Source organism: Octopus bimaculoides, chromosome 10 (assembly GCF_001194135.2).
Source record: "Octopus bimaculoides isolate UCB-OBI-ISO-001 chromosome 10, ASM119413v2, whole genome shotgun sequence".
NCBI classification, from domain to species: Eukaryota; Metazoa; Mollusca; class Cephalopoda; order Octopoda; family Octopodidae; genus Octopus; species Octopus bimaculoides.
In genome coordinates this window covers 94,472,188-94,487,109 of record NC_068990.1, presented here as the reverse complement: position 1 = coordinate 94,487,109, position 14,922 = coordinate 94,472,188, and the positions used below count along the sequence as shown (strand labels likewise).

The window sequence follows — 14,922 nt, the reverse complement described above, 5'->3', positions numbered from 1 at the left end:
AATAAAGTAGATTCTATTGTTGACTTATAGTGTAAATATGATATTTTCTTTATAAAATGACTTCAAAAATGCTGTTGCCCTTATTCTCTTCCTGAGCTTTAAAGCATAATGAAATGTCCCTGTATTTTCCCTATTTTTACTTTCAAATTCTAAATCCTATTTGTTATCTCCTGACATAATTTACTCAAGTGAAGCAAAGCTCAGTCAATGTACTGAGCAAATTAAAAAGCTTTTGTATTTGAAACAATCTTTTATTATTTGCTTGGAATTAATTTGTTCTTAGAGAACACATTAGCAATAAGTAGCAAGAATTCAGCTGCTGCTGCTGCTATCATCATTTTGCGTCCATTTCCCCGTGCTGAATTGGTTGAGTCATTTCTGTGCTCCTAAATGAGTCACCTGCTGCTCATCAATTTCCTTTTTAGCTGGTTTCAACAGCTGGTCATCCTTCCTAACACCACTGCTCTCCTATCATGAGACACATCTTTACTGCTGTCTTATTATGTTCTGAGATAGTCTTATACAGCAAGTGTAGCTGAAAACCCACTTTTTTAAATGGAAGTCCTGGGGGTTGTCTTGTACACCCAGTCATATTATATGCCAGTGCATACAGAATTTTCCTCCTTCCTGTTTGAAATCATTACAAGTATATCATCATTATTTTTTATTGCTACGTTTTATTTAGGAATAAAAAGTGGTCAAACATAGTTGTTGTTGCTGAAGTTGAGAGAGAGAGTCCAAAACATGGTCAGCTACTATTTCTTTCAAGAAATTCTTCCTTACCTTTGTTGAGGTTGCTAATAACTGGATAATTTTTGGTATTTAGCAATCAATATTCTTTTTTCTGTTGGATTCCAAATCAATTTTTTCCTACACTTAATGTCTAATGTGATAAAATGGGGTAAAATGAGTAATGGCTAATTTTGATTTTTTTTTTTCCTCTTTAACTGCATAGTGTGTAAATATATCAGAGAGAGACACTTGAGCAGAATGTGAAGAAGCTACAGAGAATATTTTATGTTGAGTTTTTTGGTATAGTAGAGTTTCTTTAATTTCATATTGTATGTCATTTTTCCACGATTCTCTTTCATTTGACCTACATATTAAAATGTTTTTGTTTTTGTTTTTTTTGCATTTCTGATCTTTCTGTTGTCTAAGAATGGATATTGATGTGTACAAGTCTTTTTTCCAAATGTAATTCTGGATAATTGAAGAGGCAAATTCACCTTATCTTGTCTTCCTTATTTTGCCCCAACTAAATTTGTCATTTGTATGTTCAAAGATAACTGAGATAATTTTCTGAAATACTGATCAGATCATGTTATGATGTTTCTGATGCATTTCAGAAAGATCATTTGCTTGGCTAATATAGTTTTTGTAAGGTAGGGAAACATTTGTAAAAAATATATTTTGTCTCAAAGTCAAAAACGTAGTAAAATCTCCTCATTGTGCTGCACCCCCTATTCAATTTTGCAACCCCCATCTCAGGTACCACTTTGCCTTTCATCCTGCTGAGGTGTGTGTGTGAGTGGAGCAATAAATAAGTACCAGTAATATCCTGAAATCAATTCTAATGACTTCTACTCCTGTAAAACTAACCCTGTATATATCACAAAAGAAATCCGTATTTTATTTTTCAGTGATAGTGGTTTCAGAAATTATTAAATATAAAACAGCAATATTTAATAATAATAAGCTTTTTTTACACAGTGCTCATAGGAAAAGAAGGACAGAATGCAACCATATGTGAAAGAGCAGTAAAAGCTCCAGGTATATGCATGGCACACAGAATAAAACACACACACACAAAAAGAGAAAAGTCAACTGTAAAATGATGTGAAAAGGAAAGGGTGCAGGGATGTGTGAGGAGTAGTGTGAGTTTCAGGAAACATGGAATCGTTGAAGGATGCATTGTCTTGATAGCTAGCAACTGGTAATTATACCAGTTTTTCTGCTACTTTTCCATTTCCCATGTACATGCACTTGTATGTACACCTCTCCCCTACAAACACTTGTCCCAACTCATAATTTTCATGCTCAGTTTAAGTCTGAACTTGCCAAATGTTATTTATTCACAGAAAGAAAACCCAAACAATATTTCAGCAAAAGAAGAAAAAGAGGGAAGGAAAGAGAGGAAGAGGGAGAGTCAAAGAAAAATAAAGAGAGAAAAGATGAAGGTGTGGAAGTAGAGAAGAAGGGGAAGATGAAGTATTGAAGCCTGTCGAGGTGTGCCATAGTTGTAGACCCATCAAAACTGTACCAATTTCATCCCCATGATGATGATGATGATGATGACGACAGCAGTGGCAAGAAAGGGAATGATTTGTTTAAAATAAATCATTGCAATGATATTTCTGTCAATGAAACTCCTTAATGATTGTAGTAGTAGTAGTAGTAGTAGTAGTAGCAACAGAAAAGAAAAGACATTACCAAAAATAGCATTAAAAAAAAGTTTTTAAAGTTCTTTTGTTAAATGCCAGAAATTGGGAAATAATTTGTTCCCTGAATCCAAAGTTTATAATTATTACATACAGCATTTATTACTTACAATATAATTTATGCTCTGAAAGATCTTCAGATCTTGTAGCTTAGATATTGAATTTGTGTTCATTTCTAATGAAACTAAAGGATCTTAGTCATTTAGTTTCTCTCACTCCACATAGAGGCATCAGGTGACAAGATTATCTCCAACTAGCAATGGTTGCAATCCATGTCAGCCAAATCTGTCCCTCCTGCCACACCCTTCCTATGCCCCTCTTTGGCTTTAACACAAGGTGTGGCAGGAAACTCACAAATTTTACATGGTCTTTGGTGTGGGGGCTAGTGAAGTTTGGCAGGTAAATTATAGTGTCTTCATGTGGTTGATGTTTTACTGTTGTTTCCCCCCAGTTATCACCATGGTTTTTTGTTGAAGTGTTTATCAAGAATGGTATATCCATGAGAGTTTTTTTTTTTTACGCATCTGGACAGTTTTTCTCTTTCATTGACTACATATGATTCAAAATTTTAAACCAAATATTTTAAATATTGCTTTACTTAAAAAAAACATTTTTTTTTTTTTTTACAAATGAATTGATTAATTATATTTCAAAAATGAAAATTTTGAGCATAAACAACATTTCACAGTTACCATCGGTGTGGCAGAAACATCCTTCCAGATCCACCATTCTCAATAAACATTTTGATAGCAAACTCAAGGTGTGCACTAGTTTAAACCATGATGGTAACTGAACAAAAATGGCAAAACATTAGCCACATGGAGACATCATTACTATCTGCCCAACTTCACTAGTGCCACACCAATGGTTATGTAAAATATGCAAGATTTTTCCCTGGTCCCCCTCCCCCAATACTCAGTTCGCAACAGCTTACTTCGTATTCTACTATCCTTGTCACATATAAATAACAAAGTTCTGGATGAAATAAATAAATCATCAATTCAAAAGAAGATTAATCATGAAATAAATAAACCAGCAATCGTTCACCAAAATCACATCGATTTTAACTATTTTATCGATTTCACTTACCAGCGTTAAGTATCGTTGGTTTCTTCTCCTCCAGTACAAGCTGCTGTTCATGTGTTTGTCACTCATTAAATTTATACATTAAACATAAAATATTTTCTTCAGGTGATTTCCCGTCTCATTAGAAATTTTCTGCTCGCTGTCGATATGTTGTATAAAGTAAAGTTTGTCATCACAGACTCTCGTTACCTTGGTAACGCCTCTCTCCGCCATTCTCTTTAAACAGATACGTTTTAGTTTCGTATTTTATTAGAAACACACTTCGTTAATAAATGTTTAAATTTATATTTGTGCTTCTTTTTTTAAAAAAATAAATTTATCGATTCCTTATGCTGAAAGATTTCAGTTTTTAAAGAAAGACTGGTTGCATAAGAATAAAAAGTTATTCAATCTTATGAAAATGGAAACGTCCCATAATAGTTAATGAAAAATCGGATCATAACTGAAAGTTTAAGTTCCATGTAATGAACCACATCGAATTTTGATATAAAATTCGATGAAAATGTTATAAGGAATAACGAAAAAAATCAAAAACAAAGGTAAATCTAGACATGTTCATCGGCAGATGAACTTTAAATGTGAAAGGAAAAGTTAAAAGAAATTTAACTTGCAGCTTCGGAAGATTTAAAAAGTGAATATAAGAGAATTTTTTTTTTCTTCTAATTTGTCGACACACAGTGATTGATGTTGAAATAAAAAAGATTTCAAGGCCGATAAATTAGAAAATATAGAAATTCTAAACAGAATAATCAATGCTAACCTTGTGCTTGACAAAGGAAATTAATGTAATACATTCTTTTAGCTTTATTTTTTTACCTATAAATGTCGTTTTGTACTCAAGAAATCAACATTCTGATGCTGAAGTAAAACCCATTGATACCTATACAGTAATTATATACTAGTTACTTCCTCTACACACACACACACACATATGTTACAAATAAAGAAATAACGTGTTTAGGAAATAAGAAATTATTGCGTTTATTTGTTTCCCAAACGCATTATAGATTTTCAGTCACTTGTATCCTTGTGAAAATTTGTTTCTCTAATATATAAAATTAATTCTTATAATTTCGTGAAAAAAAATTTAATTTTTTAAAACTTTAATTTAATTTTTGTTTTTACGAAGTAGTTTTATTTCGTGTTAGATTGGAACTAAAAACAAATAAAACTTTCGTCCCGGCCTCAATATTTCTCTCTCTCTTTCTAAGTTGGAATACGCAACTAAATCTATTGGCTCTGTTGTATATATAATGTCGGTTCTGTGTCTTTCCAGCACACAAACCAATAACATTATCTTGGATTCTTTTCAAATTGATGGATCGATCCAGCTGGTTCTATGATTTATAATTGTCTCATCATCTCTTACTCACCTACAATTATTCCAGATTCTTCAAATTACTAAATAACTCACCGTAAGAAAGCTGTCGAAAGAGATTTGGATGAAATGAAAACGTTTCAACCGCGAGAACCTGTTGGTTGTTTTGATGCCCGGAATTAAGATGCAGTTTGACCAACTAATAAGGAAAGACTAAACGAATATAATAAAGATCGGAGATGAAATTTGAATGCACTCGTAACAAAACCGTAAGAAAAAAAGCATCAAGTCACACTTGTCCAAATTGTTAGCATCATCACCATCGTCTTTCTCATCTGAGCTGTCTGCATAAAATGACAAATGTATGAAGAATGAACGGAGAAATGACGGTGAACACTTGTCATTCCTACGTGCAGTAAATTCTATAATTTCGCCAGATATTACATAGTATCTTTAAAAAATCTGTTTAGTTGCTTGGGACACAATATGCGAGTGGAAGAATTCCATGTCCTGAAATACAAAAAGAGGACTTTCTTTTTCTCTTCTCACTAGAAATGAATACAGATGTACAATTCCAGTTTTCTCTACTTTCTTTTAGCTACAAGAAAACCCAAAATATGAACTATTTTCCAGACATGTGAACGCTTTGCCGTGTGAAGTTATTCAATTTTCTCTTTGAATGTCCTCAACAGCTGCCATTCAATCGTAAACCCGTCGCAACAATTGTCCGATTTAGAAATACAAAAGAATATTCTACTTGTTTCCCCCTGGATGTATATATAATAAACAGAACCGAACTGGAATTCAGTAGGAAATCCCTATTTCTTATGTAGTTGCTAAAGTTTATTTTGGATTTACTCAACAGGTATAATGGAAGCTTTACCTTTGGTGAAAAAATTACTCGCCGATGATGAGAAATGTTTGATTGTATCCTTTTTCTGAGGTATTTCAATTGTATTAGAATCATTATTCTTGCCTTTAAAAAGCTTTTATTTCATTGTATCATTCTTTTTCCACCTTTCATATTGCAAGATGTCTATATTTTCTCTTAGCATGTGTAACGAAGATAACGTTGATCGTGTTTATTTCCTCTAATTGCCAACACGTGTTAATTTTAATCAAACGTTTCAAAAAGATAATTTTCGCTTTTCGTATCATTAAAAAAACAAAAATGGAGGTTGGAACAGATTAATTCAATCTGTTCATTTATATATCGTCATTCAATGCAGCAACTGGGTTGCTAAATCCATTTATTCATTTCTCCAGTCGCGCTAACTTACTGTCCCAGCCTTTTATATCACGTTTTACGTTTTTTGACCTTTAAAGTTCTATTCTCTACCACTATCTTTAACCACCTATCCTCATACAGGTTCATATTTCGTCATTCCTTCGATATTGGTCTACAGAGTGTCGAAGAGACGACGTCATTCACCCTTTTTTCAGCCAAGCCTCTTGATCTCTCATGAGGGAAGCTCATGTGCAACAATGACATCTCTATTTCGACAACTTTCTTGGAAAAGTGTTCGACGTCTTTGATAATTTCTTAATTTTTTTTTGTTTTGTTTTGTTTGTTTATGCCTTGCGGTATTTCTTCTGATCCTTTACATAATCTTAATTCCCATTCCACTGAGATCAGCTTTGCCTTTCATCCCTCCGGACTCCATAAGATAAAGTAGCAATCAAGTCCTGGGGTCGGCGCTATCGCATTGCTCCCTCCCTCTAAATTTCTTTCTTTATGCGTAAATTAGAAACGGCATAACTACAGGGTTTTACCCCCCAGACTTAGCGTTTTTATGTTTACTAATTATATTTAATTTTGACTAAGATTTGAAACGGAAACACGAGTAACCTGAAATACTGTTGTCACTTTTTCGCTATAAAAACTATTAAATGTCGAGGTAAAAGGTAGAAATGTTATTGCGTAGCCGTTACATAACATATTATGAACATGGTTTTTGTTTTATCCAAAAGTTATGGTATCCACATGCTTAGATATACATGTGGATTGTTTCCTGGATATCGCAGGAAAACATGAATGGATCTGGGACTCAGATAAAAGTTGTCAGTCCGCCTCCCCTAATCACATAATCAACAAGGAAGTCAGTGGTTTTTCAACCTGCTAGAAAGCGACAAATATCCCCCTCAAATCACGTCAGTTTAAGAAATGGACACGTTGAGCAACGTAAGAAATGAATGGATGATCATAGCGGAATACCTTTAATCATAATTCTGCTAGATCAGGGCTGATATGCAGCTAAGCAACAACAAACAGTTACCCTAGCATTAACCATTATTCATGGTACTGAAATAAAATACGAACTTTAGTTTCTCCACCTAATAGTAATTTTTATTTCCGTTTACTAGTTAACCGACACAATATGTTACATTTTTTTATATGGTAGCGTTTTTTTACAGGTAACCAATTGGTGTCTCTAGTGATATTACAAAGTCATTTTAACTCTATTTCTCGCCCCACCTTTTTTTTTCCCACCTATTAAAAGCACTTTAATAATTTGTTAAACTATTTCGTTATTGCATATAATCCTCATTAGACTTACTATAAGATTTTCTTTTTTTTGTCTTTGCAAACGTTCCATTCTTTAAAAAAAAATCTGACAGCAACAAGAGTCGTGTAACTTAACAAGGAAAAAGTCAATATAGAAACGGTTAGAATGTGGCCACACCTCGTGACCTACATAGTTTACAAACAGTTTTAGAGTAGTGACTAACGAGGACATCTCATTCACACATTACACCGGTTATTTATTTTTAGTTTTAAGAATGGGAAGTGTGACAACGAATTTAACAATCCCAGGAAGACCTTGAGGAAATACTGCATTAAGTGACAACCAGACAAATTGTCTCGCACTCCACTCATGAAATTCCATTGTTACACACACACACACACACACACACATAAAGTCATAAAGTCCTTGGACAATTTTAAATTTGTTAAACTTAAGTTCTTTTATGGGAGGGTAAATTTGTGAAAAGAGTAAATGAAAGAATTTTTTTACACATTTAAATAAGATTCTGAAGTTCTAGAAATAACGTTTTGCAGTTGTTTTTTTCTCTGGGATACTCCCGAATCACATTACTTGTCTTTGCCTGCGAACCATCGATAAATTTCTTTCACTTATATTTTTTTTCTTCACATGTCTTTGCAAAATAAAGTTGAAGTAATAAATAGTTAATTATAATAAATTAACTGACAGTTATAGGCGTTTAAGATTTTTCTTTTTTAATAATGATGAGATGAATCAAGCTGCTGATTGTTCTTCTCGGACGAATTGTCATAGGTGAAACTATTTATAAAAATGTTTTGATTGCACAGCGACATTACAACGATCTTGTGTGTATATATGATCATCAGTTATGTTTATGCTTCTCTTGAGCAGTTTTGTTGTAGGAACACCATTGAAATATAAAAAACAAGTACCTTCCTTAAAAAATGAATGTTGGCAACAGGAGGAGCATCTGGCTGTAGAATATTATCCGTTTTGTCCAACTTATGACAGCATTGAAACTGGATGTAAAATTGATTGTGCCATATATTTCATCATTTACCGTCCGTGTTCCATGCTGACATGGATTGGATAGTTTGACAGGCTCCAGTGGATCCAAGGAGTACGTCATGCTCCAGTGCCTGCTTTATTAGGATTTCAATGGATGAATGCCCTTCCTAATGTCAACCACTGTACAGTGTATACTGGGTACTTTTCTCATACCACCAGCACTAGTGAGGTTGCCATGCAATTTGTAAGCCTCCAAACCATAAGGGAGGAGCTCCATGATAGCAGATGTGGGTTAAGGTAGAAGGGGGTGGAGCAGAGCAGGTTCTTGTTGTAGCGGAGCTGCTTGGCTTTTGATATTTAGGAGAGAGAGTAAGAATTGAATCGGTAGTAACTGCAAAGAGATACATAGCATGATGAGGTGCGCAGTGTCACTTCATGGTACAAGATGAGTAGACATGAGTAGAACAGAAAAACTAAGAGTGGATGGGTGAGAGGGAGGCAGGATATGGTGGAAATTGGGGGAGAGGAGGCAGGCAATGTCTGTAAGCTTTGAAGGATAGTACAGAGGTGGGGATTACTAATGGTGCCAGAAATTGGGGAAGTAGAGGATTACAAGAAGAGAGCAGTAACAAGAGAGAGAAACGAAATGATTGGGTAGGTTAGAAGAGAGGGATGGATACATATAGAGCACAGAGATGGCTATGTAACTGAGGAGTTTGCTTCTCAATTGTGGCTTCAAGTTCAGTTGTCTTCTGCTATAGCTTCAAGCCAACCAAAGTCTTGTGAGTGGATTTGGATGTATATGTATGCACATATCTGTGTGTTTCCCTCATAGAAGCTTGTTGGTCTCAATTGTATGGCATTCTATAGTGTTACTTAATTTTATTATCAATAGTTTCATTTCAATTTAATCTGGTGGATACATTGTTATCAGTGACACTTGACTAACATTAAACAAGTGTCATATGCTAGGAAATGTGTGTGGGTCCATCCAGTCTTGCCAATTCCCGTGACTCATTGTAATAACCACCAGACCAGCATCTCATAAAAATATTGTTAATTCAAGAACTATGAATTGTGACGACTGAAGATTCGTGATTTTTGTGGAAGAGTAATAAAAGTAGTGAGGGAAAGAGAATAAAACACACACACACATGCACGCAAAAGTGAAGAGATAAGAAGGAAAATATTTTACTTCTTGAAGCAGTTCCCAGAACAAGACGTCCATTATGTGCAGCAGTAAACGAAAGCAATGCTTTATGTCCCTGGAAGAATCAAAACAGTGACTTCACAGCAACAGAGAAAATAACATGACCTTTTTTCTTTATCAATGAGTTTTATTCATTGGATTAAATAGATCTGTTTAGAGAAAAGCCTGGTCTTTAATCATGCCACAAGCTTCTCACTCCTACATCTGGAGTGTATTCTTTAAAAAATAAAAATCGGCACTCATCTTAGCACCACCACCACCACTACTACTTCTTAGATGAGACTCAAGTCCTTCAAAACCTTGATATAGATATGTGAAGGAGGGGTGGTGATGGTGGCAGCAGCTCTTAGTTAAATATTTGAATTGGGTAAAGAAAACAGTATCAAATAATCTTATTGTTATCAGTTTCATCATCATCATCACCATGAGTTTTTGCACCATAGGTGAAGTCATTGTTGTGTGGTTAAGAAGCTCAATTTGCAATTACGTGGTTTCCAGTTCAGTCCCACTGTTCAGTACACCATGAGTAAATGTCTCCTTCTGTTGCCTTGAGTTAATTTATTTGATGGAAACTGTAGAACCCTGTCATATATGCATGTGTTTGTGCCCCCCTCCTCCTCACCGCTTGACAACTGGTGTCGGTTTATTTATATTCCTTTAACTTAGTAGTTCAGCAAAAGAGATGAATAGAATAAGTATCAGATTTTTAAAAAATAAATGTAGTGGGGGTTGATTTGTTCAATTAAACCCTTTCGAGTTGGTGCCACAGTTCATTAGATATGTTTAATTTTGGGGAAACTTTATTTCAATTAAAGTGTATTTTATATGTGTGTGTTTGTGTATATATATGTATTAAAGAAAGCAAAAAATAAAATAAAAATGAGTGTTCAGTATGTTGGCGACAGGAATTTCTGTCAAAGAGACATGGTGAAACAAAGTTGTACATCATCTTCCTCTTTCTCTCTCTCTCTTATTATTACTCCCACTGCCACCATCAACACTACTATTTTTAATAAAATATCATCAACTCTCCCTTAAATTTCTTTTTCTCTTTCTCTCTCTTCTCCACCACCCTCACCGTCTCTATGCCTACTATTACTCTCACCCCATCATGAGGAATAGTAAGAGTGTCATTGAATAGTGAAGGGGGCGGAGTCTAAGTGTGACACACAGACATGCAGAAACTAGTTTTCACATTTATTATATTAGAAGAGTGTATCTAAGATCACATTACCCAATGTGTCCTTCTTTTCTAAGACAGTATAATGTGATTTGGAGGAAATTTGACTGCTATTTCTAGTAGTTCAAAAGATACTCTCTCATTGGATTGCAGTGGTATATTTGTTTAATACATCTGGTACGCAAACGTTTCCTATAGAAACAACAGCTGTTCGCTCTCTCTTTCTCTAATTATAGTGAGATCAATGATTAATGAAACAAACAGGTCATTATCAGAGAAAATCTATTGATTTGTGAAGATATATGGCAGCTTTACAATGGTGTTGCTGATGGTGGTGGGGAGTACCATTGTGGGGAGATGTTGGAACCCTTGTGAAGATTATTTAAACAAATATCTCTACATTTTTAAGATTATCCAAATTACAAAGAGCATGTAAGAATTGTAAAAACGAAAATGAATGAGAGAAGAGTGTGCTGGTACGGTCATGTGATGTGTATGAATGAAGACAGGTTACATCAAGAGGTGCTGATCTCTAATTGTAGTGGGAGAATGTGGGAAGGAGTAGACCCAGAAAGATGGACAAAATGGTGAGAAAGGATCTACAGATATTAGAGGGGATGACAGGGGGCCGAGTCTCTTGGCAGTTTGCCTAGTAAAAACATGGTTGTTCTTGCATGCAGGTATGTCTGCTGCATTCCTAACCTTGCAGGCTTGTGGGTGCCACATATAAAGCATTTGTGCCACTACCCATGTAAATGCATCGATGCTGGTGCTGCGTAAAAGCACCCAGCACAATCTATAAAAGGGTTAGTGTTAGGAAGGGTATCCAGCCATGGAACCTGGCCAGTTCCTGTCAAACCATCCAACTCATGCCAGTTTGGAAATCAAATGTTAAGTGATTATAATGATGATGATATCCAGGCCTCTTTAAAAGCTCTTTTTTTTTTTCATTTGTCAATAACCAGTCTCTCTGGTTTGGGGTTCAGTCTCACTCTGTGGCACCTCAGTTATCTTCTACCATAGCTCAAGGCCAACCAGGGGAAGTCTCTCATGTGTATGTATTTGGATTTCCAGACTAGAGAAAAAACATATTCAATACATGTAGTATAATTTATTCAAATCTAACATTTGACTCTGCCAGTTCTGTGAGTCATCTGCTCTTCACAGCAACTCTTGAGCATGGTCAAAGGGGTTCTGTAATTTAGTCATTTTTACACACTTCACATACGTTGTCCTTTCTAACACCAACCTAACTCTTGTAAACTTCAAATATTAACCCTAACCACTTCCTTTGTATAATGTTTCAGCTAAGTTGCTTCAAGTTATCAGTGAACATTGTCTTCTTCTGGTTTGAGCTTTTCGCCTTTTCAAGCAGTTGTCGCACAACTCTCTTTTGTAAAGAAGCAAAATGATTAAGATCAGTGACTTTTTCTTGCTTTTATAATTTGTATTGAAATCCACCAAAATAAAATTTATTTATTTGGAATGTGACGACGTAGCAGTGATTAGAGCAGTCAATAGAATAGTCTCAGGGTATTTGTTCTGACCCCCCCCCCATGTTCTAAGTTCAAATCCTGCCAAGGTCGGTTTTTCCTTTCATTCTTTGTGGGGGTTGATTATAAAAAGAGTACCAACCAAGTGGATTGGTCGAACTGTTAGAAAGTTGGGCAAGATGACTTGTGAGATCTGTATCAGCTGTCGGCATTCTGACAGCAATGCCTGTAATACATCTGTGGTGGAGAAGGTGTGTATCAGAATGTGCTGAGGTAAACAGATGTGATCGACGTGTGGATGCCTTCCAAGTAAATAATGGAATGACATCGATTTATGGTTTAAATCATTTATTTACGGGACTTGCATTTGCTGTTGGTATACACATGTTTTCACTACATTAATTTGTTGCCAACTGCTTCGAGCTGGAGAAGGAAAACAACAGGATACATCTGTGGATATGATGTGGTAGAAATGAATATGTTTTGTGTCTGTGTGTGCGTTGTTCATCTGAGAAAATACTGGTCGGCTATCTCCTGTGTGTCTCTGCATCCCAGATCCTTTCTGTCTGTCCCCTTTGCTGATTACTGTATTTATAACCAGACGTGGCAGCTAGAAGGACAGACATACCACAGGAGAGATTGTGCCGAAATAGGTCAGCTCCTGTCCATTTGAACTTCGCCTGACATGGCTGAGGTCGGAGGTGTGCTGAAAGGTTTATTCCTCGTTCACTTTTAGTCTACAAAATAGGTTGAGCACCAATTATTATGAACTCTTTTGGGTTCTAGAGTAACAACCTGTATTGTGTTTCCAAAGCAACTCCATAACTATTAATTTTCTGGTTAAGCCAAGTTCCTCTCTTCATGCGGCTATAATTCCAAAATGACAAATTACTTTTAATCTGTTGATCTAAAGCATTACTTGACTTTGTTGCTTGATCATGAAGACCGACCTTCTTTTTAATAAATGACACAATATGTTAATGATATTTGTATGGACAATATGCTAATGCTACGAATATAAATTAGACAGCTGTTTCATTCTTTTATCATTTTAAACCTAATTTATGCCCATGTTATAAACCTACTAATTTTTGCTTTATTTATACTTGTTAACCCTTAGAAGACCATTATTCCTGCAGTCCTTCAATTGTCAGTTGTTTGGTTAGAGATGCACTCACTCGACTGATCTCTGGAAACTTCCACTTCATGCAATCAAGTGACTTTAGTCACTGGACTAAGGGCCCAGTCAAAGTGCTTAGAGCCTAGGTGGATAACAACTAGGAAGCAGTCATAAACATGGTGACCTGCCTTATTCAGAAATGGACTTTGAGGGTGTTGTCCTTGGCAAGTGGAAGTAGCTAACCTCAATACCACTTCAGTGGTCTCTATTTCCATTGTGCCATGTCCCAGAAATCATCTGACTGAATGAGGGGGAGTATGTGCAACTTTGCTTCTTGTAAAAGGGATAAGTTCTACTGGTCAGGAGGTCTCTCTGCTGCCAGCATCCACTACAAGGGACTTTCGGGATGCTGTAGCTGATGATGCACAAACATAGGGTGAGTTTCATACATTTTCAGAGATTTCTTGATGACAATAGTGAACAAGTGTAGTCATTATTCATGCAGTTTATCTCTTCAACTAAGCTGCAATCTTGGATCGACTTACGTCATTTGGCATCTGGAATGTTGCCAAGCACTCCCAGCACTCTACTTGGGGCCATCTGGTCAGTGGCCGGTCAACCCTTGCATTCTACAAAAAGATTAGTGGATGATATATAAATAACAATGGTCTGGAATTAATTCCAGATGTTGACAAGGACAGTCTGTGTACTCTTGTTTAGAAGACTTTCAGGTCAGGGATTACGGACAATATCCAAAAGTCCTAGCAGTACTGTGGGATGAGTTTTGGTCATTTTGAAATAAACTCTGTGGCACGGACATGTTGGTGCCGCTGGTGACTCCATATTAGATGAAAGTGTCTGTTCATTGGTGTGTTTATGTTGAACAGCTTCTATATGGAGAGATTTGACCATCAGCTGAATATCTCATGAAGACCAACACTGTGCTCTCCTTTAGCAAGGAAGAACAGATGGTCTGCCTGATATGTTTTTTGTGTTAAAGGAAGTTGTATCGTGGACACAGTTGAAAGGTTTCAAGTTAGAGCTTTTCCATTTTGAAGAGGTTGATAAAGATGAAATTTTATGAAAGGTGTGTGAGGGTGACAAAAATGAATAAATAGGGCTTTTAATAAATTCTTATTTTTAAAATTAATTGAAAGAAAGGCAATGTATTTCAATAGTAATATTGTAAAAGGTTTTTTTTTTATTACATCTGCATGTGAAAAACTAGAGGTAGTCGATAGCTTCCGCTATCTGGGCGACCAAGTTAGTAGTGGGGGTGGGTGCGCTGAAAGTGTAGCTGCTAGAATAAGAATAGCCTGGGCAAAGTTTAGAGAGCTCTTACCTCTGCTGGCGACAAAGGGACTCTCACTCAGAGTAAAAGGCAGACTGTATGACGCATGTGTACGAACAGCCATGCTACATGGCAGTGAAACATGGGCTGTAACTGCTGAGGACATGCGTAAGCTCGCAAGGAATGAAGCCAGTGTGCTCCAATGGATGTGTAATGTCAGTGTGAATACCCGTCAGAGCGTAAGTATCTTGAGAGAAAAGCTGAACATTAG

At 35.9% G+C, this 14,922-nt stretch overlaps 1 protein-coding gene across 2 annotated transcripts in view; it reads left to right on the top strand.

Moving 5' to 3' along the window:
• Positions 1-4,741: 4,741 nt before the first annotated feature.
• Positions 4,742-14,922, top strand: part of LOC106875100 (inositol polyphosphate 5-phosphatase OCRL) — an 81,758-nt gene continuing 71,577 nt past the window's right edge. Inside the window, exon 1 of one of the 2 annotated variants that reach the window (XM_052971391.1) lies at positions 4,742-5,769. In XM_052971391.1, coding sequence (XP_052827351.1) covers positions 5,713-5,769 — 57 coding nt within the window. In that variant the 5' untranslated portion in view covers positions 4,742-5,712. The remainder of the gene's footprint in view (positions 5,770-14,922) is intronic. The other variant, XM_052971392.1, reaches the window with a different exon arrangement.